General features: G+C 48.4%; 1 protein-coding gene across 2 annotated transcripts in view; it reads left to right on the plus strand.

Moving 5' to 3' along the window:
* SAMD12 (sterile alpha motif domain containing 12) overlaps positions 1 to 26,561 on the plus strand; it is an 878,347-nt gene extending 851,786 nt beyond the window's left edge. For both annotated transcript variants that reach the window (XR_012754659.1, XM_075352926.1), the window contains one exon: positions 17,501 to 26,561. Coding sequence is in view for 1 of the 2 variants with exons in the window: in XM_075352926.1 (XP_075209041.1) it covers positions 17,501 to 17,523 (23 nt within the window). In the remaining variant the exon portion in view is untranslated. The remainder of the gene's footprint in view (positions 1 to 17,500) is intronic.
* The last annotated feature ends 1,240 nt before the right edge of the window (positions 26,562 to 27,801 follow it).

Raw genomic sequence — 27,801 nt, forward strand, 5'->3', positions numbered from 1 at the left:
ATTATTATTATTTAGTTGTAACCATGGATACCTAAGCTGCAATGCCTTACACATGAGGTAAGAGATATAACTAATTAGAAGAAATATACTATATTCTAATTGAAGTTATTCTTTAATATTATTAGTCGTAACCGTGGATATCTAAACTGCAATGCCCTGCACATGAGGTAAAAGACATAACAAATCAGGAGAGCTATACTATATTTCTAATTGGAGGTATTCTCTAATATTATTAGTTGTAACCATGGATACCTAAGCTGCAATGCCCTGCACATGAGGTAACAGACATAACTCTTCAGGTGAACTATACTACATTTCTAATTGGAGGTATTTGCTAATATTATTATTCCTACACCTACTACATATTGGGATAGGATCTTAAAGATGGGATTAATCCTTTAAAGTGATTGACGAAGATCTGAGGATAGGCTATCCATTAAAAAGCCTTGATAAACCCTTTCTGGGCTCCCGATACTGTATCTGATCGCAGCGGGGCTTGTCATTGTTGAACTCTGATTGAAGCTGTTACCGTCAGTAGGCGCGCCTCTTCCCGACACCTCTCTTTGGGATGAGGGTTACATCCTTAACATGTTTAGTACCTTGTTAATTGTTCGGCATTGTCAGATTCGTTAGATCGCATCGTCTTGATGTCTGCGGCGTAAAATTAATTAAAACGTGCAAAAATGCTTTGTCTTAATTGTCAGCTTTAATTTGATCTCCATCCAGCGCGCTGATTTTACTTATAATTACGTGGGTGTCAGGGAAAAGCTTGTCATTACGGGAGAGAGAGGAAAATCTGAAATATTCTTTCTTTTTTTCTTTTTTTTTTTTTCTCGATGATTTATAGTCACAGCATGAAAATCTTTCCTGCTCCTCTTAATATAATAATTTCATCTTATGAGGCCAATGAGGCTACGATGGCATTTCTCCTAAGCCGTAATGATTGCGAGCCTGAACCATTTTTAGGTATTTAATGATGAGATAGAAGAACTGAGAAGAAGCCAGACTCTTCATATCCCAAATGAGCATTAAAAAAATGCAAAATGACGCGCCTGGGCGAAATCGGGGTTGTTTTTTTTTTTAACCTTTTTGTGATATTCGAAGCCAATAATACCCGTTGCTATGGCAACCGCAACACTGATACTTGTTTTTTTTAATTAGGTTTAATAATATGGATAATCAGCATTTGACCTCCCGTAATGTGTCTGTGCGGATAATAAAGGAACGGGAATGCAGAAGAGTATGAAGTATCTAGGTAGTGGAGCGATGATGGGTGCGAGTCGTAAAAAAGCGGAAGTAAGAGTCCGGAAACTGGGCAATAATTGGCCAAATATGTCAGATATCATACATTACATGTATTGGCACGTATATCTCCAGCTTGGGCTTTTTGAAGGACTATACATGACGCCAAGACTCACTGTGCCGACAGTCAACCATCTTGATTTACACATTATTTATCAGTTTCTCTTCAACATTGTATAACTCAATTATGGCTCTAATTAAAGGGGTTGTTCAGGATTTGAAAAACATGGCTGCTGTCTTCCAAAAACAGCCCCTCTCAGCTATCTATAGGTTGCATAGCAGCTTGGCTTCAACCTGTTGACCACTGACCTATTGTTTAACCCCTTTATGACCTAGGATGTATATACATTGTGTCCACCCATATCCTGTCCACCGCCACTAACTTGAGAACGGCGGCAGCTATAGGCATAGAAGTGGTGTCTAGGTATAGTAAAGTAGCCATGCGCTACGCAATGAAACCACCTATAACACCACCTGGTTGAAAACAACGGAGTTAGCATTTTTATCTAGAAAACGTAACGAGATAGAGAAAAAAAGTGAATTGCAAAGTTGTAGGGCATCATCAAGTCAATACAAATCGACACCTTGCATACAGAAATGCTGTGATATGAAACCCATGATCCCCCCAAAACATTGAATGCTGGTCAATGATTAGAACGTGTAAAACTCACAAGGCTGCGGACGTGAAGCGATACCTCATGGAGACCTTCCTACATGTCATTGGGTATGGTGGCTGTGTGGAGTGGCCTCCACGCTCACCTGACCTGACCCCATTGGACTTCTTTCTGTGAGGTCACATCAAACAGCAGGTATATGAGACCCCTCCACCAACATTGTAGGACCTACGACGACGTATCACAGATGCTTGTGCAAACGTGTCACCTACCATATTGTACAATGTGCAGCAAGATACAGTATGCTGTGCAGAGTCCAGATGTGCATTGCAGCTGACGGGGGCCACTTGGAGCATCAAAGTTAAATGAGCGCCATATGCGTGACCAGCATTCAATGTTTTGGGGGGGTCATGGGTTTGATGATATAGCATTTCTTTATGCAAGGTGTCGATTTGTATTGAATTGATGATGCCCTACAATTTTTTATTTCACTTTTTTTTCTCTATCTTGTTCCGTTTTCCAAATAAAAATGCTAACTCCGTTGTTTTCCACCAGGTGGCACTATAGGTGGTTTCATTGTGTAGCGCATGGATACTTTACTATACCTAGACACCACTTCTCAAGTTAATGGCAGTGGACAGGATATGGGTGGACACACTGTATACATCCTAGCTCTCCTCTCTCCTTTTGATGTGGGCTCAGGCAGCGAGCCCACATCTTTCCCTGACAGCATGAGTTAACGTGTTCCAGCGGGGATCACAACGTTCCAAACCGACATCGGCAGCTCTGTGATGTAATTCTGTGGCGAGCTCACGTCTTTCCTTGACAGCGTGATCTAATGCGCTCCGTCAGGGATTGCGTTCTTCCACACTGCCATTGGCAGCCCCATGCTGCGAGACCACATCTTTCCTTGACTGCGTGATCTCACGCACACTGGCGGGGATTGCATTGTTCCCCACCGCCATTGGCAGCTCCGTCATGCTATCACACAGCAAGTCCACTTCTTTCCTTGACACCGTGATCTAATGCGCTCCGGCGAGGATGGTGTTGTTCCTCACCATCATTGACAGCCCCATGATGCTATCACACAGCGAGTCCACATTTTTCCCTGACAGCGTGATCTAACGCAATCCGGCGGGGATCGCGCTATTCCCCACTGCCATCAGCAGCTTCATGACACGATCACATGGTGAGCTCACATCTTTCCTTGACAGTATGATGTAATGCTATCCGGAGGAGATTGTGTTGTTCCCAGCCGCCATTGGCGGCCTCTATAACGAGATCACTCGGCGAGCCCACATTTTTCCCTGACAGTACAATCTAACGCGCACCGGTGGGGATGGCGCTGTTCTCTGGCACTATTGTCAGCCCTGTGACCCGATCACAGGGCGCCAATGAGTTGCCAGACAGTGCGGGGTCAGATGATGACCCCTGTCGCGTCAAGATGTAGTTCCTGTGAAGGCCAGCAGAGAACCAGCATTCACAGGAGATCAGCATTTCTGCTGATCAGAGCGATGCTGATCCTAACACATCACTCTGATCAGGAGAAGCGATCGGACTGTGCAGGCATAAAGTCCCCTAGGCAGACTAGTAAAATCAATAAAAAATAAGTTTTAGAAATATTTTAAAAAAACAACAAAAAAATAAAAATTCAAACTTTTGCCCCATTGAAAATAAAACAATTAAAAAAACAAAATTCACATATTTGGTATCGCCACATTCAGAAATACCCGATCAATCAAACTACAAAATCAATTAATCTGATCGGTACACAGCGTAGCGAGAAAAAAAAATCAAAATGCCAGAATTACGACTTTTTTGGTAGCCACAACTTTGCATTAAAATCCAATAACAGGAGATCAAAATATTGCATATAGTACAGTTAAAAATGTCAACTCAAGATGGAGAAAAAAAAAAATAAAAAATCTGTCACTGAGCCCCAGATCCTGAAAAATGAAAACGCTACAGGTTTTGGAAAATGGTGACAAAAAGGCAATTCATTTTTTTTTTTACAAACTTCAGATTTTTTTTTACCACTTAGATAAGAGTGAAACTACACGTTTGGTATCACCAAAACTCGCACCGACCTGGGTAATCATACGGCTAGGTCAGTTGTACCATATACTGAACATGGTAAATATAATTCCCCCCCCCCCCAAAAAAAATTGTTAAATTGAAAATTGATTTTTTTTTTGTAGTTTCACCGCTCTCAAATTTTTTTTAACCCATTTTCCAGTACAATAAGGAGGAAGAGTGAATGGTGTCTTTCAACAGTACAACCTATCCCTCAAAAAAAGCAATCCTTCATATGGCTATATTGCTAGGAAAACAAAAAAGTTAGGGCTCTTGGAAGGAAGGGAGGAAAAACCGAAAATGAAAAATAGTAAATAATCGGGTGGTGAAAGTCTTAAGGGGGCTTTACACACTATGATATCGTTAATGAATTATCGTCGGGGTCATGTTGTTTGTGACGCACATCCGGCGTCATTAACGATATCGCAGCGTGTGACACTTATGTGCGACCTTAAGCGACCTCAAAAGTGGTGAAAAACATTCACCATGGAGAGGTCGTCCTAAAACAAAAAATTGTTAATGGTTAATTATCGATGTTGTTCGTCGCTCCTGCGGCAGCACACATCGCTGTGTGTGACACCGCAGGAGCGAGGAATGTCTCCTTACCTGCGTCCACCGGCAATGCGGAAGGAAGGAGGTGGGCGGGATGTTACGTCCCGCTCATCTCCGCCCCTCCGCTTTGAATGGCCGGCCGCTTAGTGACGTCGCGGTGACGTCGCTGTGATGCCGAACGCACCTCCCCCTTGAAGGAGGGATTCTTCGGCAGTCACAGCGACGACGATGACCAGGTAAGTGCATGTGCCGCTGCCGTAGTGATAATGTTCGCTACGGCAGCGATCACACGATATCGCATGCACGACAGAGGCGGGTCCTTTCACACTCGATATTGCTAGTGTGACGCCCTGGACCCCAGGGGTCACAGGTCACTACACTCACCACATACACCCCCACACTAGAAAGGTACCACCAGTCAACCACAAAGACCTGATTGCCTCACTCAGAGTTAGACAGGAACACCAGGTGGGCGGAGTCAGGCGGAAAGACACGCCTCCCTAGGAGTCTGCTGGCCTGAGGCAGGAACACAGTAGACAGTTCAGTTCTGTACAGCAGAGTAGAGAGTAGTGGAGTACGGTTCTGTGCGGGACCTGGGTTGAAGCCTAGGACCCCCCAAACAGTCAGGCAGGCAGACGGCAGTGGCCGCCTGCAGGAGACCGGGAATACGACCAGCGCAACTGTAAGGGACCGGGACAGGATAGTGGCCCGCCGGAAACGAACCGGGGAGCTAACTGGATACCGGAGCACCAGGCAGGGTACTCAGACCTCGAACTAGGCTATATGCCACCACCATAGTCAGATTAACTGATTGCGGTCTGGACCTCAGGGGTTCATTCCCACCAAAGTCCCGATTGAAGGCAACAGCCCAACCCATCCGGATAAGAGCCACCGCCAGAGGCCAGAGATCCAAGGGCCAGCGTCTGCGGGTAAAAGGGGCTCCTACGACACATACACGCCGGGGAGAGGACTACCTGTGCCCAGGAACAGTGATCACATTACACACACAGGTGCAGGAGAAAGACGGACATTGCCAACCCGACTAGGAAGCTGCAGCCAGCTGCGGGCCCCATTCATCCCTCCGTTTGGATTACCAGTGACTCTGTGTGGTTTAATCGTGAGTACACCAGTGCCATCCAGCACTGCACCGCGCCGCACCTCAACCCTGCGCCTTGCACCCCGGCCCAGCCCTCGCCCAACCGGGCCCCGGGACAAACATCCCCTACCCACGGAGGGGTCAACACCTAGCTGCGCCACTACACCACTCCCAGGAGTCCCCGTACCTTCACCACAGTGGTGGTGTCCATGTTGCGGGCGGAGGAAGGGGACGCAGCGCTCTCCCTACTGCTCGGGTCCGGCCGCCGCTGCTGCTGCGGCCTGCTGCTGCTCGGTGGCTCGAGCGATGGGCCAGATCCCGGGGACTCGAGCGGCGCTCCTCGCCCGTGAGTGAAAGGGGATTGGTTTTTGGGATAGTTTGTTGTCCGTGACGCCACCCACGGTTGTGGTGATTGTGTGGACACCACCGCTGCTCTGTTTTGGGATCCCGGGAACGGTGACAGGGAGCAGCAAAGTTGTTAGTTCTCCCCTCCGTGGGTAGGGGGTGGTTGTCCCGGGGCCCAGTGATGAGGTGAAGGATGAGGGATGGCGGGGCCGGTGCAGGGTCGCGGGGGCAGCGCTGTGCCTCTTGGCACGGTGGTACTCACTCAGCCTGAGACGATGACACAGTTCTCGGTAAAACACACGGCTGGAAAGACGGTTCCCACGGACGGCTGCTGTTGCTATTCCCCGGTAGTTAGCGGTGACTGTCACTTTTCCTGCACCTAAGTTCACTGTTGGTAGCGATGGATTCCCACCGGTAACCCGCTCCCCGACCTGGATAAGGGCCGGAGGAGCCCCTCTTTGCCCGCAGGCGCTGGCCCTGAGAAACTGGTGCCTTGGCGGTGGCGGTGTCTCTCGCATACGGTTGGACTGTTGCCTTCAATCGGGAATTAGTTGTTTGGAGACCCAGGAGGTCCCCTTCACTGCCGGATTTGGCAAATTCACGGTGACTCCTAGCCTTGCCGGGATCCGAAAGGCCCCTGCCACTGGTGCTTGCTTCTCCTTGTGTACCGGTCCGGTACCGCCGGGCCACCACCCGTCCGCGGTCCTTACGGCAACTCCGATCAGCCTCCACTCCAGACGGTCACTGCCGTCTGCTAACCTTGCTGTCTCGGTCCGGGGCACACACCCGGACCAACTTCAGGCTTTTTGCTGTCACTTTCCTCTTTCACTACTTTCACTGCACTTCTACTCTCTCTCCTCTCCAAAACTGAACTCCAAACTTCATCTCTTTACTCCTTCACTTCCCTAGCTTAACTGCCTAGTTTCCCGCCTCCAGGACTGTGAACTCCTCGGTGGGCAGAGCCAACCGCCTGGCCCACCCCCTGGTGTGGACATCAGCCCCTGGAGGAAGGCAACAAGGATTTTAGGTTTAGCTTTGGTGTACCTGTCGCGGGCGGAGGAGGGGACGCCGCACTCTCCCACTGCTCGGGTCCGGCTGCCGCGGCTGCTGCGGCCTGCCGCTGCTCGGTGGCTTGAGCGATGGGCCGGATCCCGGGGACTCGAGCGGCGCTCCTCGCCCGTGAGTGAAAGGGGGTTTTTGGGTGTGGGGATTGTTTATTGTCCGTGACGCCACCCACGGTTGTGGTGATTTGTTGACACCACCGCTGCTCTGTATGGGGATCCCGGGAGGGATGGTATGGAGCAGCCAGTTGTTGTGTTGCCCCTCCGTGGGTAGGGGTTGGTGATCCCGGGGCCCAGTGATGAGGTGGGAGATGCAGGGCTTGGTGGGTGCAGGGACGCGGGGTCAGCGCTGTGCCTTGCGGCACTGTGGTACTGGTCAGCCTGAGACAATGACACAGTTCTCGGTAAAACACACGGCTGGAAAGACGGTTCCCACGGACGGCTGCACTTGCTTTCCCCAGTAGGTGACGGTCCCTCTGTCCTGCACCTATGATGATAATGGTTGCGATGGGTTCCCACCGGTAACCCGCTCCCCGGCTTGGATATGGGCCGGAGGAGCCCTACTTTGCCCGCAGGCGCTGGCCCTGAGAAACTGTTGCCCTGGCTGTGGCCGTGTCTCTCCGTCGCGGATGGACTGTTGCCTTCAATCGGGACTTGGTTGTTGGGAGACAGACGTCCCCTTCACTGACGGATTTGGCAAATTATGGCGACTCCTAGCCTTGCCGGGATCCGAAAGGCCCCTGCCCTGGTGCTGACTGTTCTTCGTATACTGCTCCAGACCGCCGGGTCACCACCCGTCCGCGGTCCTTCCAGCAACCTCCGAGCAGTCCCCCTGCAGACTATCACCGCCGTCTGCTGACCTTGCTGTCACTATCCGGGGCACACACCCGGACCAGCCTCAGGCTTTCTTCACTGTCACTTTTACTCCTTTGCTCCTCTACCACTTCACTTCCTTCTACTTCACTCCCCTGGCTTGAACTCCACTCTAGCCCTCAGCTAGACTTCAACTCCTCACACTTCCTCCTCCAAACTCTATCTGCCTGGTTCTCCCACCTCCAGGGTTGTGAACTCCTCGGTGGGCGGAGCCAACCGCCTGGCCCGCCCCCTGGTGTGGACACCAGCCCCTGGAGGAAGGCAACAAGGATTTTGGTTGCCTAGGTGTTCCTAACTGGGGTGTAGGGTGTGGTGGTGTGATGACCTGTGAACCCTGGCTTGCCCAGGGTGTCACATTCCCCCTTAGCAAAATGCAGACCGTCCGCGGGCTGCCCGTCCAACACCGGTTTTATTTTTCTGAAAAATATATAAAAAGGTAAAACGGTAACATAACAATTCATGACATCATCCCACATCGGGAGGCACATTTCTTAAACGTTGCAGACGGTTTACGGTTACGGTCTCCGCTCTCTCCCACCCAAGCAACCTGGCCCTGATGCTGCCCCTAAAACCCAGGCAGCACCCCTTGACCCAAGTCCAGCACAAGTTACCCAAGCGGGATCTGTCCTTCCCCTCCAGAGGGTAGCCACCGGTTCCTGTGGTGGCTGGGCCCCAGCCTGCTCTGCTTAGGGCCCTCCCTCCAACCTGCCTCTCCGGAGGCGGCAATGCGGAAACGGTAATGGTAAAACAACTTATTTACAAGCCACAAACGTTTGTGGTTGCCCTGCAAGTTCACGGGCTTGTCCATGGAAAGTCCTCCATGCAACTTTTTAAACGGTCCCCACGGGGCAACGGTGCCGGCAACGGCCGGTTTTCTCACAATCACGGTAGAATCAGGTGAAGCTTCGGTAATCATTCTCATTTTTAAACTTTCAAACACAACTCAGTGTTGGTCCCAACGGGGACTGCTGCAGCGGGTATCTGCTGCCCTTACTCCGAGTCCTCAACATCACCTGAGGGAGGGGGCGCGGCGCTCACTCGGGACTCCTGGCTGCCCTTTAGCTTAGCGTCCAGCGCAAACCACCCCCTCTCCCCACAGTGCCGGGTGTACTGCACAATGTCGCCCGGCATTAGGTTACGGCCGGGATGCTCCTCAGGCAAGTGGGCATTCACATCCCGCCGGGCTACAAACACTTCGGCCTCCAGGCCCGGTTCATATATAAACCCATAGCCCCGGCGGACATCAAACCGCCTCACCTGCCCTTCGTACAGCGGGCCCCGGACACGGAACGTTGCTTGATGGAGGCTCTCTTTCTCTCTAATTGCTCGGGCCACCAGCTCCGCCTTCTTCCTCTCTCTCTCACCGATCTCCAGGCCCAGCGGTACCGGCTCCCTGTCCCAATACGGCGCTGCTGCGAGCTCCGGCGCACGGGTCGGGCCCCGCGGGACATTCTGAACGTTGCCCACTGTCAGGGATCTGGGCGGCAAGTCCCACGGCGTCTTGGCCTTGGGCGCCACCTTGCAGCGACAACCCGGCGCTACCTCAGCCGAGGTGTGGGGGATGGGCACAGGGGCTTTCCGCAGCTGGGCCTCCGGCTCGGAACGGTTCATCAGCTCTGGCTCGGGGACTTTCTCTGGAGACGCCTCCGGTGCGGTTTTTGGAGCCTTCCAGGGCAACACCTCCGGTCGACTACGGGCTCCGGCTACAGGTCGGCCCGCCTGGGCGGGGATGCTGGGTATTGCTACCGGTTGCGGTGGTAGCGGGCCTAGTGGTGGGGTCACGGCTTCCAAGACGGGTGGCGAGGGAGGCAGCGGGGGGAGAGGGCTTGGACCGGGTCCCGCAGCCGCGATGACCGGCCCTTCAAGGGCATCGGGGCGTGGGTCACTCACCCTCCCTTCCTCCGCTTCCTCCTCGCGTCTCCGCACGGCTGCTATAACGTCCGCCATGTCGGTCTCCCACTCCTCCATGAGGAGCTGCATCCTGACCTGCAGCCGTTGGTAGAGCTGCGAGGTCCGGATCTCCACCCACGCCGCGGTTCCAGGCGCGGGGGCTACGGTGTCGCGGGACGGCATCCACATGCTGCTGGCGGCTTTTCCCAGGAACAAGATTTCTGCAGTGTCCTGGCGTCCCTGCTTTTATAGCTGCATTCACATGCAGCCAGCCGCCATCGCGTCCCCCTTCACTTCTTTCCGGCCCCTCCTCTATTGGGGCGGGGTTTTGGCCTTCGCGCCTCTGCTACTCGAGAAGACTCTCGAGCGGGAACTTTTCGTGCCAAAGATGGCGACTTCCGAAATGTTTCAGCCGGATACCTCCGGCGGTCACAAGGCGCACCTCTACCCAACGGCAGAGCGGTAAGATCCTGTTCGTGACGCCAAGTTGTCGCGGGCGGAGGAGGGGACGCCGCGCTCTCCCACTGCTCGGGTCCGGCTGCCGCGGCTGCTGCGGCCTGCCGCTGCTCGGTGGCTCGAGCGATGGGCCGGATCCCGAGGACTCGAGCGGCGCTCCTCGCCCGTGAGTGAAAGGGGGTTTTTGGGTGTGGGGATTGTTTATTGTCCGTGACGCCACCCACGGTTGTGGTGATTTGTTGACACCACCACTGCTCTGTATGGGGATCCCGGGAGGGATGGTATGGAGCAGCCAGTTGTTGTGTTGCCCCTCCGTGGGTAGGGGTTGGTGATCCCGGGGCCCAGTGATGAGGTGGGAGATGCAGGGCTTGGTGGGCGCAGGGACGCGGGGGCAGCGCTGTGCCTTGCGGCACTGTGGTACTCACTCAGCCTGAGACGATGACACAGTTCTCGGTAAAACACACGGCTGGAAAGACGGTTCCCACGGACGGCTGCACTTGCTTTCCCCAGTAGGTGACGGTGACGGTCCCTCTGTCCTGCACCTATGATGATAATGGTTGCGATGGGTTCCCACCGGTAACCCGCTCCCCGGCTTGGATATGGGCCGGAGGAGCCCTACTTTGCCCGCAGGCGCTGGCCCTGAGAAACTGGTGCCCTGGCGGTGGCGGTGTCTCTCCGTTGCGGTTGGACTGTTGCCTTCAATCGGGACTTGGTTGTTGGGAGACAGACGTCCCCTTCACTGACGGATTTGGCAAATTATGGCGACTCCTAGCCTTGCCGGGATCCGAAAGGCCCCTGCCCTGGTGCTGACTGTTCTTCGTATACTGCTCCAGACCGCCGGGTCACCACCCGTCCGCGGTCCTTCCAGCAACCTCCGAGCAGTCCCCCTGCAGACTATCACCGCCGTCTGCTGACCTTGCTGTCACTGTCTGGGGCACACACCCGGACCAGCCTCAGGCTTTCTTCACTGTCACTTTTACTCCTTTGCTCCTCTACCACTTCACTTCCTTCTACTTCACTCCCCTGGCTTGAACTCCACTCTAGCCCTCAGCTAGACTTCAACTCCTCACACTTCCTCCTCCAAACTCTATCTGCCTGGTTCTCCCGCCTCCAGGGCTGTGAACTCCTCGGTGGGTGGAGCCAACCGCCTGGCCCGCCCCCTGGTGTGGACACCAGCCCCTGGAGGAAGGCAACAAGGATTTTGGTTGCCTAGGTGTTCCTAACTGGGGTGTAGGGTGTGGTGGTGTGATGACCTGTGACCCCTGGCTTGCCCAGGGCATCACATACCTAACCGGGGTGTAGGGTGTGGTGATGTCATTACCTGTGACCCCTGGCTTGCCCAGGGCGTCACATCCACCATCACCACAACCCGAAGCCGAGGCCGCGGTGCGGTACACTAGCAATTGCTAGGAATATCGGAGCGTGTAAAGCCCCCTTTAAAGTGGAGCTGTCACCAGATTAAAAGTGAACAGTGTTAACTTTTATTTTATGCTCGTTGCTCACCTAATTATGCCACTTTTATTTTTTTTAATTTGCCAAATGGGTCCAGAAATATGGGGCTTTTATTTAGCATTATTTTTGACTAGCTGTCGTACCCGGGCGTTACCCGGGATAGTAACTATCTCTCTGTCTCCCTCCCAGTCTCTGTCTGTGTGTCGCTGTCTGTCTGTCTCGCTGTCTGTCTGTCTCGCTGTCTGTCTCTTTCCTTGTCTGACTGTTTCTATCTCTCTGATTCCAGGGCTGTCTCTTTCTCCGGCTGTCTCTTCCTCCGGCTGTCTCTTTCCCACTCTGTCTCTCTATGTCTGTCTGTCTTTTTCTGTCTCTCTCTATCCGTCTATCCTATCTTATACTAACAGTTTATTTTGTTCCTATAGCAACCACTGACCGTTGCTATTTATAGTCTACTATAGCTCCCAGCTTCATTCAGTTTAATGGCTGCAGGATTTTTGTAGAGTAACTGGAAAGCACAGGGTTAAATTTTCCCGCCGAAACATAGTCTATGACGTTCCCTGAGTCACATGGAGTGTCTGTGCAAAATTTCATGATTGTACATGCGACGGTGCGAATTCCTTTAGCGGACATACACACACACACACACATACACACACACACATACACACACACACACACACACACATACACACACACACACACACACACACACACACACACACACATACACTGAGCTTTATATATTAGATGGTCTTTAACAAGGGGATGTTACCCCGACGTTAATTGTACACAGCAGCCTAAAGACAGAACCCAGAGGGTCCTGCGAGCAATGTTGGAAAAAGTCATGAAAAAAATCACTCAATAAAATGACCCATATCTTTGAAACTGTAAGAAATTAAAAAAATAAACAAAAAGTACACTGTGTGCAGAATTATTAGGCAAATGAGTATTTTGATCACATGATACTTTTTACACACGTTGTCCTACTCCAAGCTGTATAGGCTTGAAAGACACCTACCAATTAAGTAAATCAGATGATATGCATCTCTGTAATGAGGAGGGGTGCGGTGTAATGACATCAACACCCTATATAAGGTATGTGTCGCGTGCGGGGAGGACGCCACTGCGCTGCGCTCGATAACGCTCGGGTCCGGCACTGCTGCGATGGCTGCTCGGTGGCTCGAGCGGTGGGCCGGATCCGGGGACTCGAGCGGCGCTCGTCGCCCATGAGTGAAAGGGGTGGTTGGTTTGGGGGATTTTAGTCCGTGACGCCACCCACGGGTTGTGGTGAGGTTGGGCACCACCGCTGCTGGTGACGGGGATCCCGGGAGCGATGGTAGGGAGCAGCTGGGATGTTGTTTTCCCCCTCCGTGGGTAGGGGTTGGTGGTCCCGGGGCCCGGTGAGGTGACGGGGAGGCAGGGCTGGCAAGGTGCAGGGTCGCCTGGACTGCGCAGCGCGGTGCCGGATGGCACGGTTGTACTCACTCAGCCACAAATGTACGCAAAGTCTCTGGTAAACCAAACGGCTGGATGGACGGGTCCCGCAGCAGGCTGCTGTGGATTCTCCCGGACAGTTGGTGGTGGCTGCCTTTCCCTGCACCTTTGTGTATGTTCGGTCCCGATGGCTTCCCAACGGTAACCCACTCCCCGGCGTGTATATGTGCCGGAGGAGCCCTTTTGCCCGCAGGCTCTGGCCCTTGGAACTCTAGCTGTGGCGGTAGCTGTATTTCCTTCTACTGGTCGGACGGTTGCCTTCTATCGGGTCTTGGATGTTAGGAAACCCCTGGGGTTCCGGTCACTCACGGATTTGACCTCTTAACGGCGACTCCGAGCCTGGTCGGGGTCTGCAGGCCCTGCCGGTGTGTGCTGGCTTCACTTCGCTCCCCGGTTCGGTACCGGCGGGCCACCGCCTGACCCCGGTCCTACGGTTCCGCGTCTCGGGGTGGGGGTGTGTGTTGTAGTACCTGTGACGACCTGGCTAGTCCAAGGCGCCACATATGCTTAATTATTAGGCAACTTCCTTTCCTTTGGCAAAATGGGTCAGAAGAAAGATTTGACGGGCTCTGAAAAGTCCAAAATTGTGAGATGTCTTGCAGAGGGATGCAGCAGTCTTGAAATGGCCAAACCTTTGAAGCGTGATCACCGAACAATCAAGCGTTTCATGGCAAATAGCCAACAGGGTCGCAAGAAGCGTGCTGGGCAAAAAAGGCGCAGAATAACTGCCCATGAATTCAGGAAAATCAAGCGTGAAGCTGCCAAGATGCCATTTGCCACCAGTTTGGCCATATTTCAGAGCTGCAACATTACTGGAGTATCAAAAAGCACAAGGTGTGTCATACTCAGGGGCATGGCCAAGGTAAGGAAGGCTGAAAAACCACCGCCTCTGAACAAGAAACATAAGATAAAACCTCAAGACTGGACCAAGAAATATCTTAAGACTGATTTTTCAAAGGTTTTATGGACTGATGAAATGAGAGTGACTCTTGATGGGCCAGATGGATGGGCCAGAGGCTGGATCAGTAAAGGGCAGAGAGCTCCACTCTGACTCAGATGCCAGCAAGGTGGAGGTGGGGTACTGGTATGGGCTGGTATCATCAAAGATGAACTTGTGGGACCTTTTCGGGTTGAGGATGGAGTGAAGCTCAACTCCCAGACCTACTGCCAGTTTCTGGAAGACAACTTCTTCAAGCAGTGGTACAGGAAGAAGTCGGTATCGTTCAAGAAAAACATGATTTTCATGCAGGACAATGCTCCATCACATGCATCCAACTACTCCACAGCGTGGCTGGCCAGTAAAGGTCTAAAAGATGAAAAAATAATGACATGGCCCCCTTGTTCACCTGATCTGAACCCCATAGAGAACCTGTGGTCCTTTATAAAATGTGAGATCTTCAGGGAGGGAAAACAGTACACCTCTCGGAACAGTGTCTGGAGGCTGTGGTGGCTGCTGCACGCAGTGTGGATCGTAAACAGATCAAGCAACTGACAATCTATGGATGGTCGGCTGCTGAGTGTCATCATAAAGAAATGGGGCTATATTGGTCACTAATATTTTGGGGTTTTGTTTTTGCATGTCACAAATGTTTATTTCTAAATTTTGTGCAGTTATATTGGTTTACTTGGTGAAAATAAACAAGGGAGATGGGAATATATTTCTTTTTTATTAACTTGCCTAATAATTCTGCACAGTAATAGTTACCTGCACAAACAGATATCTTCCTAAGATAGCGAAATCTAAAAAAAACCCCGCTCCAACTTCCAAAAATATTAAGCTTTGATATTTATGAGTCTTTTGGGTTGATTGAGAATATAGTTGTTGATCAATAATAAAAAAAATCCTCTAAAATGCAACTTGCCTAATAATTCTGCACATGGTGTATAAAATGGAATAATCAAGGGAGAAGCAGGAATCAAATATGATCAAAACTTGAATACTTTTAACCGTTTGATAAGTTTTCTTTAAATCAGATTTTTATGGTAACTTTTATTTCTAAGTTTGGAAATAGTTTTATAGTTTGTTGTTTTTGTTTTTTTATTTTGTAGCTTGGCTTCTGATTTTTAGTTTTAACTTTCAGCTAATGTGAAGAGAGGTTTGGCAGGACATTAGGAATACCCATAGTAAGACCTCAATGTTCAGGTTTTTATGGAAGTTAAAGGGGATCTGTCACCAAGTTTTTGCCTCCTAATCTGAGAGCAGCATCACGTAGGAGAAGAGATCCTGATTCCAGCGATGTGTCACTTACTGGGCAGAGTGCTTTAGTTTCATTAAAATCACAGGACACTATCACTAGAGGGCTAGAAAACCTACTGCTATGTATTCCTCCATATTCATAAGCTCTGTATAACCCCACCCCCAACACTGATGGGAGCTTTCTGCCTATACACTATATATACTATATATCAGTGTATATCCAATGCTGATAATCAGGGGTTATACAGAACTTAGCAGATAAATCAGAGGTTTTAACAAAACTGCAGCCAGTGATACATCGCTGGAATCGGGGTCTCTTTCCCTACATCATGCTGCTCTCCGATTACATAGCAAAACCTGCTGACTGATTCCCTTTAAAGAACATGACAATCTCTTTAGGATCTGCTGCCATTCAAGTTTTTTTTTTTCATGGGGAAGAATTGTACAGGAGAAATATGTTATTATATGGACCATTTTATAATCAAAGGGAACCTGTCAGCAGCTTTTTGGGACTCATCTGAGAGCAGCGTAATGTAGGCAAAGAGATCTTGAATCCAACAATGTATCACTTAGGTTACTGGCTGCAGATGTGCACAATCAGAATTATTAGATTAAGCCATGTAGCAGAGCTGAGAGAGCTGCCCACGCCTACACCAGGCTATCTAGGGACTGACAGCTCACTGTCTATGTACAATCAGAGGAGGGGGAGTGCTGAACTGACGTGTGCATCACTTTGTAGTCTGAGCAATTATAATGGTTCTGCTGCTTAAATAAATATAGCAAATGAACAACAGATCGGATCATGACAAGACAGGCATCCCTGAATTATCTGTGGTAATGTCACGATTCCTCTGTGATGAGCATCTTGCACACAGGTGATGCTCTTCTGCACTACAGAGCCGGCAGTGACATTATTCCTCTGTGCAGAGCATTGTGCACACAGGTGATGTTCTGCTGCGCTTTTCTGAAGTACAGAGCCAGCAGTGACTTGTTTCCTTTGTGGAGAGCATTTGCATATTTGGAGATGCTCTGCTGGGTTTCTCTGAGTACTTGCTGGCAGCTTGATTGACAGTCCAGGATTCCATGTAGGTTCTGGGAGGTGCTGATTACTCAGGTGTCCCACCTTTCTGGTAATTCCTCTGCTCCATTTCTGAGCATGCTCTCCCAGAACCTCGCCAGTCATACTTTCTGGTTCTGCAGTTGTGCTCTTGGCTTGTGTTTGTGCTTGTGTTCTGATCTAAGTTTCTTGACCCAAGACCGTTATTTGACTCCTTTCTGCCTGCTCTCTGTTTTTGTCGTTACCTCCTGGCTTTGGACCTTGGACTGCTCCCTGACCTAATCTCTGTCTGCTCCCTGAATCTATACGTACTCTCCTGGTATTCTGACCCTTGGCCTGTGACCTGACTGCGCTTCTGTTTACTCTGTGTCCTGACGTGTCCTCCTGTTACCTGAGCCCGGCTTGTCTGACTACTTTTCCGTCTATACTACCCGTAAGTAGTCACTGGCATCACAGGTAAGTAGGGATGATCGAATACCTCAAATATTCGGCTTCGCAAATATTTTCCGAATAGGTCGCCGCTATGCGAATATTCGATGCGCAATGTAAGTCTATGGCCCGAATAGTTCCGAATAGTTGTTATAGTTGTTATTTGGGTTTCTCATAGACTTACATTGCGCATCGAATATTCGCGAATAGTCGAATAGCGGCGACCTATTTGGAAACTATTCGCGAAGCCGAATATTTGAGGTATTCGATCATCCCTACAGGTAACCCTTGCAGCTTCTATAGCAAAAACCTGCTGACAGATTCCCTTTAATTGGATATCACTAAATTCATGTTCTCGCCAAGAAGACTTGAGGGGGATTAGCCATTTGAGACAACTCTCCACTATGGCTCCTAGATTGGGGTTCCCAAGTAGGGGGACTCCAGGAGAAACATTGTCTTGTAGGATCTTTAACTATTGGCTTTCTCGTTAGGGTCTAGTTGGATTTCGGGAGTACCTGTTGGCATATAATTTGATCTGTTGCTGACAACTTGTCTCAGCTTTCCAGAAGACTAAGCCTAACACATGTTTTCTCTCTCCTTTTATTACAGCCTCGACTGAGAGTTCTCCGTAGCATAATAGCGGCAGACTGCCGGTTCAATCCATCCTCCCGTAAAGAATCCCAAGCTTCCAAGACCGTAGGAGAATGTATCCAAAAAGACGTCATCGAGCCAACGAGAGGGAAACTGCGGCGTGTCATTAAGTGTGTGATTTATGGCTGCCGGTAACAGTGCGGCTCAACGCTCCGCGCCTGTTATTATGCTCGCCTGCCATGTGTTTCAGCCGCACATACGGGATCATTTGCTGAGACTTCACCGAGCGTAACTACCATGGCTCAACAAAGACCCGGCCTTTACAATAGCAGCCACTTTTTTCACACTGCACCTATCAAATTCCTCCCCTATTAAATACATCAAGTTTCCTTTTTTTCCTTCCTCAATGCCCTATTCACAAGCGTTAGACATTATCGCAGAGTCCTACCACTGATCAGAATGTAAATGTTACACCGAGATCTTTATAAACCCGGCACAAAGGCGAAGGAAACAATGCACTGCTGCGCTCCTGTCGCTGCCCGGTATAGAGGAATCACATTGCATTATTGAACTATCAGGGTATTGTAAACGAGCACCTACTGAATGTAATCTGGATTCCATCGTTCTGCCTATGTTTAATGCATGTCAATTGTACGGCTTCATCACTTACAGGGCGCGCCCGCTCCTGTCTCCTTCTCTTAGAGGGAGCAGTGTATATAGGTATATACGGGGCAGAAATATGGAGATTTATTTATGTGCAAATAACAAAATCCGAAACCAGGGTTCATCCATCTTTACAATTTTCTTTTTTTAATGTTAACGGGATGTAAATCCTGCGCTAAATCAATTTTTATATATTGATCTGATGTCAGAGCTTCAATTTTCTGATACAGAGACCCAAATCTCCTGCACAAACATCAAGATAGAGGGGTTTACTGGGATTTACTAAGTAGCATAGTGTCCTGCACCCGGGACAAGGCAAGTATAGCAATAATGCCTGCTGAGTGCCCCTTTAAAACATAAAATGCCCCCTCCAAACGTAATGATGACACCCAGAGTCGGACTGTGATTCATTGAGCTGACCAGTAATGTAATGTATCTCAAGCCCACTGTTCCACTATGTCCAAATATTACATTTACCTCATTCTCAAACTTATGATTCTACATAAAAATACACTGGATTGTTTGTTAGACAAATGAGCTTTTTATGAATAGTCAACCAAGTGCATTGTGCTACATAGTGCTCATATAAGAGGGTGGGGCCCACTGGGGGATTCCCCTGTTGCCCTGTGGGCCAGTCTGAGTCTGAGGCCACTGGGGGGATTCACCTGTTCCCCTGTAGGCCAGACTGAGCTTGAGCCCACCGAGGGATTCACCTGTCTCCCTGTGGGTCAGTCCAAGCCTGAGACCACCAGGGATTCACCTGTCTCCCTGTGCGTCAGTCCAAGCCTGGGCACACTAGGGGATTCACTTGTTGTCATGTGGGCCAGTCCGAGCCTGAGTCTACTGGGGGATTCACCTGTTACCCTGGGTCAACTGGGGGATTCACCTGTTGCCCTGTGGGCCAGTCTGAGTCTGAGGCCACTGGGGGGATTCACCTGTTCCCCTGTAGGCCAGACTGAGCTTGAGCCCACCGAGGGATTCACCTGTCTCCCTGTGGGTCAGTCCAAGCCTGAGACCACCAGGGATTCACCTGTCTCCCTGTGGGTCAGTCCAAGCCTGGGCACACTAGGGGATTCACTTGTTGTCATGTGGGCCAGTCCGAGCCTGAGTCTACTGGGGGATTCACCTGTTACCCTGGGTCAACTGGGGGATTCATCTGTTCCCCTGTGGGCCAGGCCAAGCCTGGACCCACCGGGGGATTCACTTGTTGCTGTGTGGGCCAGTGCGAGCCTGGGCCCACCGAGTGATTCTCCTGTTTCCCTGTGGGCCAGTCCAAGGCTGAGCTCACCGGGGGATTAACCTGTCCCCTTGTGGGCCAGTTCGAGCCTGAGCCCACTATGAAATTCACTTGTTCTCCTGTGGGACAGTCTGAGCCTGGGCCCACCAGGGGATTCTCCTGTTCCTCTCTGGGCCAGTCCAAGCCTGAGCCCACTGGGGGATTCACCTGTTCCCCTGTAAGCCAGTCCAAGCCTGGGTCAACTGAGGGATTCATCTGTTCCCCTGTGGGCCAGTCCAAGCCTGGGCCCAATAGGGGATTCACTTGTTGCTGTGTGGGCCAGCCCGATCCTGAGCCCACCGAGGGTTTCACCTGTTTCCCTGTGGGCCAGTCCAAGCCTGAGCTCACCGGGGGATTCATCTGTCCCCCTGTGAGTCATTTCGAGCCTGAGCCAACTGGGTTATTCACCTGTTGGTTCTCTTCCATCTGGAAGCTGCTCAATAGTTTATATACACAATTTAAAACAAAATTTAAAACGTTGCCTCTGGCAAAGCTGCTGAGCAGATGACCAGGAAGGGGCCAAAGAAAATGTTACAGGAAAAACACCACCAGTATTTACCTAGTTTGAAAACTCTGTGGGTACACCAGCATCTATAAGATGCAGCCTATAGTATGAGGAGCGGTGGGGCAGGGAGCCTGTAGCTTTCTCCTCCACTACAGAATCCAGCTGTATCGGAGTCAGGTTGAGATTAATATATTTCAAAGTGGAGTTCGCGCCGGAGATATAGGTCAGTCTGAAGTCCAGGGCATGGGCACAGCCCCAGATCTTCAGTGCATGTAATGCCATCATTACTTTTTTTTTTGTTAATGTTGTACCCCTACACTGACCCTGAGACTCCCCCACGCTAACCCACTGGACTCGCTACTTCAGCAGCAATCTATAAAATTATTTACTTTTTTTTTTTTGTAGATTCCCAATCTGTCTGATCAGAACGGCATTAGCTTACATGGATGCAGAGTTTTTATAGTATCCAAAAACCCTTAAAGGGAATCTGTCAGCAGGTTTTTGCCACCCAATCTGAGAGCAGCATAATGTAGGGGCAGACACCCTGATTCCAGTGATGTCACTTACTGTTCTGTTTATTTTCCATATGTTTAGATTATCACTAGAGAATTACTTGGCCTGCTCTCAAGTAGTGTAACCCAGCCCACACCACTAATTGGCAGTTTTGTGCCTATGCACAGTGTTCAGAGCTGTCAATCAGTGGTGTGGGCGGGGCCATACGCAACTCAACATTCAGAAAACTGGTAGATATATTATAAATTATACCTGGCCTTTATATAGTTTTACTCCTGCAGTTTTCACCTATTTTATTCCTGTGCAGGATATGTCTTTAATTTCCTTTTGTCTCTAAGCTAGTGGATGTGAACTAACTTCTGTGATGTGTCCATAAACTGCACACACAGAGAAGAAAGAGACCATGCTCCTCATCTCTCTGCAGCTCACCCATAAATAAGCAGCATAAAGGACCTGATACCACAGTACTGAGCCGTGTAGCTGTGAATTCAGCACTGGGGTGAGGCATTGTACCAGAAAACAACAGCGTTTTCCAGGTATCTGACTACCTTCCACTCTACTCTTGAGCTCATTCCCCATAGACTTCTATAGGCAGCAAATAACACAATCCTTCAGTGAGTAATATGAAAGCTGATCGCTCAGTGAGCTGAAGGTTTGTCTTATTTCTCAAGATGGATTGTAGCAGTTTTTGACAGTTAACGATTAGTTTAGATGGCTGGAAAAGAAGTGGCTCATAAGTGGAGAAAAAAAAAGCATTTTTTTTCCCCGAAGCTATATTATAAAGTTCCTTAAAGTAACTTGTACAACAAATTGATTTATATAACGTTTGTCAAAATGGAAGTGACCACAGTATGCGGTAAACTCCCATGTGGCAGCTGCAGGAAGCCTGCATGCTATCTAAGTCTGTGCAGGTGATTTGGAGCGTTGTGGAAGAAAAAAAGAGAAATTTAGCCGCTGTACAGATATATTATCAATTGGAATGGAATTTTGGGCCTAAAAATGCCATTATGACAAAAAGGTTGATATTTTCTTTACGACGCGTCGCCTGATCTCAGATGTAACTCGTGTTGGGTACTAAGCCATAATTGCGCGCTGTTCTGCCTGCGAGCCTGACCCACTTTAATCAGTGGCACTGCAGGGTTTCTCGTGAGAACACACGGCCATTATTTGTTCTGCCCCCTTTTTCTTGTTGCTTTCTTCAGTCTTGGTTGTCACAGTAAAGGAATGCAATGCTCCAGATAATTTGGTGGTTTTTTTTATTGTATTGCTTTTTAACACTGATAATGCTGAATGTGTTACTTACCTGTGTGACTTGCAGCCTAAGCAAAATCTCTAATTTAGTCATGCATTTTTAGATGGGTAACACAGCTGTGAATATGCTTTTATCAGTTACATACTGGTACTTGCATTCTGATTTTAAATACATACATTTTATACCAAATATATCACTAGAATATAATATCACTATTACTTGCTCGAAGCTCAGTCACTTCCTACCCTAAATATTAGATAAACTTGTCCTCATGACCCTCCTTAGACCCTGATCTCATTAACATGGGTGAATAAAAAACTTTCCCCTGCAAGTTCAGCACCCTCCTCTCCTGCTGCTGCAATCATTCATCTGATCTTATGAACTACATCTTCTGGCGCTGTATCCAACTCCTCCAGCAGCCCTGGTACCGGGTGTCACACTGGGTAATAAGGGGTTAATACCAGCTTTGTTTTACCAGCTGGTATAAAGCCCAAGATTCTTAATGTCAGGCGAAGTTTGACCGGGCCATTAAGAATCTCCAATAAAGGGTTAAAAAAAAAAGACATCACACAGAAAAAAAATACTTTATTAGAAATAAATACACAGACACACTTAGGGACTCCATCTTTATTACTCACTCTCACCCCCCCACGATCCTGGTCTTCTGTCTTCTTTCTTCTGTCTTCTTCAACTAATGCAGCTCCACTATATCAGAAAGCACGAGGGGAGGAAGAGCTACTTTCTGGGCATGCTCAGTACAGACAACAGGATACAGCCCATCAGAATGTGGTGACTTCCGATAGAGCAGGATCCGGCTCATTGAAATGCATTGCAGCTGATGCCACAATATGACGGATCCAGTGAGATGCAGTATTTTGTCCGAGGTCAAAAACGCTACAAGTAGCGGTATTGATACAAGATAAAATACCACAAAACAACAGATCCAGTGTATGACGCACGCAACCGCAAGTGACTGCATCTTGCCGCGATTCCATTGGTAATGAATTGAACTGACAACGCATTTGTAAAGGATCCGGTTTTGCAGCGAAAAATCCATTCATGCCGCAGTTAAAAAAACGCTGATGTGAAAGCAACCTTACTGTAAAGCGGGCTTTACACACAGCGACATCGCTAGTCGCTAGCGATGTCGCTGGTGAAAGTGCCCGCCCCCGTTGGTTGTGCGTCATGGGCAAATCGCTGCCCGTGGCGCACAACATCGCTAGGAACAGTCACACATCCTTACCTGCCTGGCGACGTCGCTGTGGCCGGCGAACCGCCTCCTTTCTAAGGGGGGCAGTTCATTTGGCGTCACAGCGACACCACTAAGCGGCCGCCCAATAGAAGCGGTGGGGCGGAGATGAGCGGGCGGAATATCCCGCTCACCTCCTTCCTTCCTCATTGGCGGTGGCCGCAGGTATGATGTCGTTCCTCGTTCCTGCGGTGTCACACATAGCGATGTGTGCTGCCGCAGGAATGACGACCAACCTGCGTCCTGCAACAGCAAAGATAATCGAGATAGGAACGACTGGACAACGATCAACGGTTTGGTAAGTAATTTTGATCATTAACGGTCGTTCCTGCGTTTTACACGCAATGCTGTCGCTAACGAGGCCGGATGTGCGTCACGAATTCCAAGACCCCAACAACATCTCGTTAGCGATGTTGTTGCGTGTAAAGCCCGCTTTACACTGAATCTCACTTATCTCATCACAGGAGGGGGCAGGTCACTTTCTTCACAAGTTCAACACACTCTTCTTCTGCTGTTACTATTCTATTATTTATCCAACTACATGTTCTTCTATGTACCCTATTGTATATCACACTTGTACACAGGTAGCCTTGATCCCATATTTACTGAATGAGTGAATCGGTCACTGCTTCCTGCAAGGTCAACTCAGGTGAACAAATTACTTTTCCCTGCAAGCAACCTTTTGTCTAAACCTTTATTGCTGGGGACCTGGGAGCTGTTTCTTGTAAATATTCTGCCTGAATCTGAATAAACTATTGTATTTAATAGTTTTAGGATAACATCAATGTTCTCTAGGACAGAAGGGAGTTAATGTTGTATAACTGGTGTCCTCCAGGGATTTTTTTACCATTCAAGTTTTGAGAGTTGTCCCTGTAACAAGAAGGCTCAGAATAGAAGACCTCCCCCACTCTCCAAGCCCCCTCTGTTACAAGGATTGTTTTTCCTTGCCCGTTTTAAACACAGATTGCTTCCCATGGTCTCCCGACTTTGTCACAGATTATTCCCTCCATACAGACTGCTCTCCATGATACTTTGTCTCTGATTATTTATAATACACAGAAAGAGAGGAATTTTCCCTTGCAGGATCAGCACAGTCGTCTACAGCTGCAGCCAAGGAACCCCCAACGAGCAACGCCATACACAGAGTACACCTGGAACATGGTACAATGGTGGGCTCTGGTGCTGGGAAAAGGGGAGCGGGGACACTACCTTCACTCACTTTATACTGTTCCCTGCACTCCCTAATGTCCCTATAGAGGTTCTTTCACTCTGTTGCTGACCACATGAGCAGGCCCTTGCTTGCTCTGCACTCACCCTGGCTAGTGAGATGGCAAGCAAGAACAATAGTCCCACCACTGAAATAATAAAAAATAAGGGAAGAGAGGCAGGCAGGGGAACAATGACAAAAAAACCCCATAAACTTGAAAGCTGCAAATAACACGGCTCCAATAACTGAATGCTAGCAGCAGATATCCAGAAGCCCGTAGAGACGGGCTGCCTCCTAGGTGGTCAGAAAAGATGAGATTCTATTTTTGGCATCAGGTGATGGATCATGTCACTATTTCAAGGAGATGGGAGTGGTCACAAACCGGCTGTACAAACCAGGAATAAACCATAAGCTACTAGCAGGGAAACTGACAATAACCCATGCTGTACCAGCAGAAAGCAAATACATTTAATATATAGAGCCTCACAAGTTAATGTGGAGCTCAGATCCCCAAACTGTCACAAATACCACAAGGACGGAAGACAGTAGTGATACATTATTTATATGATCTTATTGACTATATGTTACTTTTTGTTACTTTTAAATTGTTGACAAGTTACTTCTCTCACAAGATCAACATAGTCTTCTTCTGCTGCCATCTTCAATCCCCTTTTCTAATTCACTACAGGGTATTTTAACTTCACCTGTTACATGTAGGAGTCTTTTCACAGGCAGATATGTTCTATCAAACATAATTATGTGTGTGGATAAGTCACTGACTTCCACGAGATCAACACAATCTTCTTCTGCTGTCCTCATTACTTTAATCTTATAGACTACAAGTTACTAAACCTAATCATAACACATTTGCTGTCATATGCAAACTGTTAGGTCCCCACCGGAGTCCGCTCCAGCGACTTCTACTTTGATCACCAGGCGACGCCATGTCCCTGCCGTGTATAGTTCTGGTGATGGGAGAGAAGTCGATGCCAGCGGCGCTGGTGGGCGCAGGCTCCGCTCATCCACTGGGCTGGGCTTCCTTGGGATCAGCAGTACCACTGGCTGACTGTAGGTGGCGTGTGTCTTCCAGCTGAAGTTACCATCATTGCTACAACCAATGGGAAGACACCACACCCTTCTTATTTCCCCTCCTGTCTGCTGACCATTGCCAGAGATAGTCTGTATTCCTGGTTCCTGTTCTGCCCTGTTCTGTTTAGTGATTCTGGTGTTCTGACTTCTTTTTGTTTCCTGACTACCCTCCTGCCTGCTGTTTATGTACCTCTCTGCCTGATCCGGATTTGACCTCTGCTTGTTTCTGATTACGTCCTTGCCTGCCGATTCTGTCCCCGTTTTGCATTTCCTGGTTCGAACCTGCCTGACGATTACTCTCTCAGACTGCAGCCTACCAATGCCAGTGATCACCTTGCGCCCTGTGTAATTCCAAATCCATGTATAGGGGTTAAAGGGTTTCAGGGTTCTGGGGGTCCTGCTTGGTGATTGGCTTCCCTCTAGCCTGTCCATTACAGCCCCTCTGAGTCTGTGGATCCAGGCAGGCGTTGCACAAACCTCTCCTGTCTTACAACAGTGAACAAAAATGAGCAGGTCACTTACCTGACACAAAATCAACATACTCTCCTGCTACTGTTAATATTTTCATTGTGTGATTAAATTACAGGATGTTCAATCCCAGTCACTTCACCTTACTATATCACATGCAGCAATGATCATAAGTGGAGAGGTCACTGTCCTTCACAAGGTTAACATGCTTCTATCCTGCTGCTGTATACATTATGGCTGGGATCAGCCAGGCCATTACAGCAAATGTGCTTCTCCATGAGGCGCTCACCCAGTATTGCAGACAAGTGTCAATAATATCTCTTGGTTTCCAAGCACTTGGGCCCCGAAAGTATAAATGCAGCCTTAAGAGGATTCAGATTTTTTTAATTTGCAAATAATTAAATGTGGATCACTGTATAGCGCATGTTGACACTGTGAATTATTTGTCTTATTTCCAAGTAAGATTGCATATGTTGCGTGCAAATCTATGCTGATGGCTGTAGATAAGGACCAGCAGCCATATATCATCTCTGTAAATGGGCACTTGTGATGTTTTGACTTCTGCACTTTTATGGCTGCTTGTATAACTCACAATGTGGGGTCATGTATCACATGTAATGCATAGTTGCACTCCCTATAACCTACTAGCGATGATTGAGGAGAGGAGTATGCTTGCTTTTACAAAACCTATACATTCCTTAAGAGTTAGCTAGTCATTCTACATTAAAGGGTTTGTATGAAAATTGTTTGGAACAAAAGGTTAATTATTTCATGTGTGGGCACCCTTATTGGAGCTAGTTTTTGAATGAATGAATAAAATATTATAAATAAATAAATAAAAGGTATTCTACATACTGGCCACTATGGATGTGGAATCTTTGGATTCTAATATATAATAGTCATCGCGTAAAATAAAGAAACTGATGCTTGCTCTGAAATGAGGCTTCCAAACTATATCTTCAGCCATAATTATTTTACATTTGGGAACAACTTATATTTTCAGCAGACTGGTACAGCGATGGGCACTAGCATGGTACCAACATTTGCCAACTTTCATGTAAGGCAAAATTTAGAAAGAAAAAATCCCGTGGTCTTGTCTTTATTCATTTATATTCAAATATTTTCATGTACATATTCTGGACAACCATCCCGTCTGACATGTTTCGGACTAGGTCCTCTTCTTGAGAAAGGATGTCTGAAATGCATCAGCAGAACGGTTGTCCAGAATATGTACATGACATTTTTTTTTAAAATGAATCAATAAAGACAAGAATTTTTATGAAAGGCGGACCACGGGATTTTTTCTTTCTAAATTTTGCCTTACATGGTGGATTCCAGCCACATAGTCCCTGGTCCGAGGATCCATAAGATCGGCAAGCTTAATAAACCTTCTTTTGAGCCAACTTTCATGGTCAAGCTTGAACTCGATGTCTTTTCCTCCTACTCCATGTAAATAATGTTGATATTTTAATCATCTGAACCAAGTCCGAGAAATGGCTAAAAACAGTCCATGAGCATGGCAATCAGTTCCCTCACACATTCAGCTTAACACTTAACTACTCCTTTACTGAAAATAAGCTTTTTGGTATGCGTCGTAAAGATACAGGAGAATAAAATAGAAACCTCGCAGTGCCAGAAACCATTTGACTGCCCAACACACCTTAGATGGGACAGTTTTGGTTTCAAACACAATCAGGGGTGGATTAAGTTTAGCAGTTTAAAAGTCTGAGCGCCCCAAGCCCCTGCAGATGTAAAATGAGAAAGGCAATTTTTTTCCCATACATACATTTTTTCCCATCCCACACATTTTTTCCTATATATAACATAGCTTTATACATAGCAGGGGTGGGAAATTCATTTTCCGGAGGGCCACAATACAGACCGTGACTGTTAGGGAGGGCTGAACCAGGTTGAAACTAATTCTGCTCAATATTAATCTAGTAATTACAATTAATCTTAGCATAAAACAATAATTATATCACGTAATGTTGAGCATAATTAGGTATGCTGACAGCACCTATGTACAGTATGACCCCTCACACAACATCCCCTATATATAATATGAACCACACATAGCCCTTATATACAGTATGAGCC

Source organism: Anomaloglossus baeobatrachus, chromosome 6, assembly GCF_048569485.1.
Source record: "Anomaloglossus baeobatrachus isolate aAnoBae1 chromosome 6, aAnoBae1.hap1, whole genome shotgun sequence".
NCBI lineage: Eukaryota > Metazoa > Chordata > Amphibia > Anura > Aromobatidae > Anomaloglossus > Anomaloglossus baeobatrachus.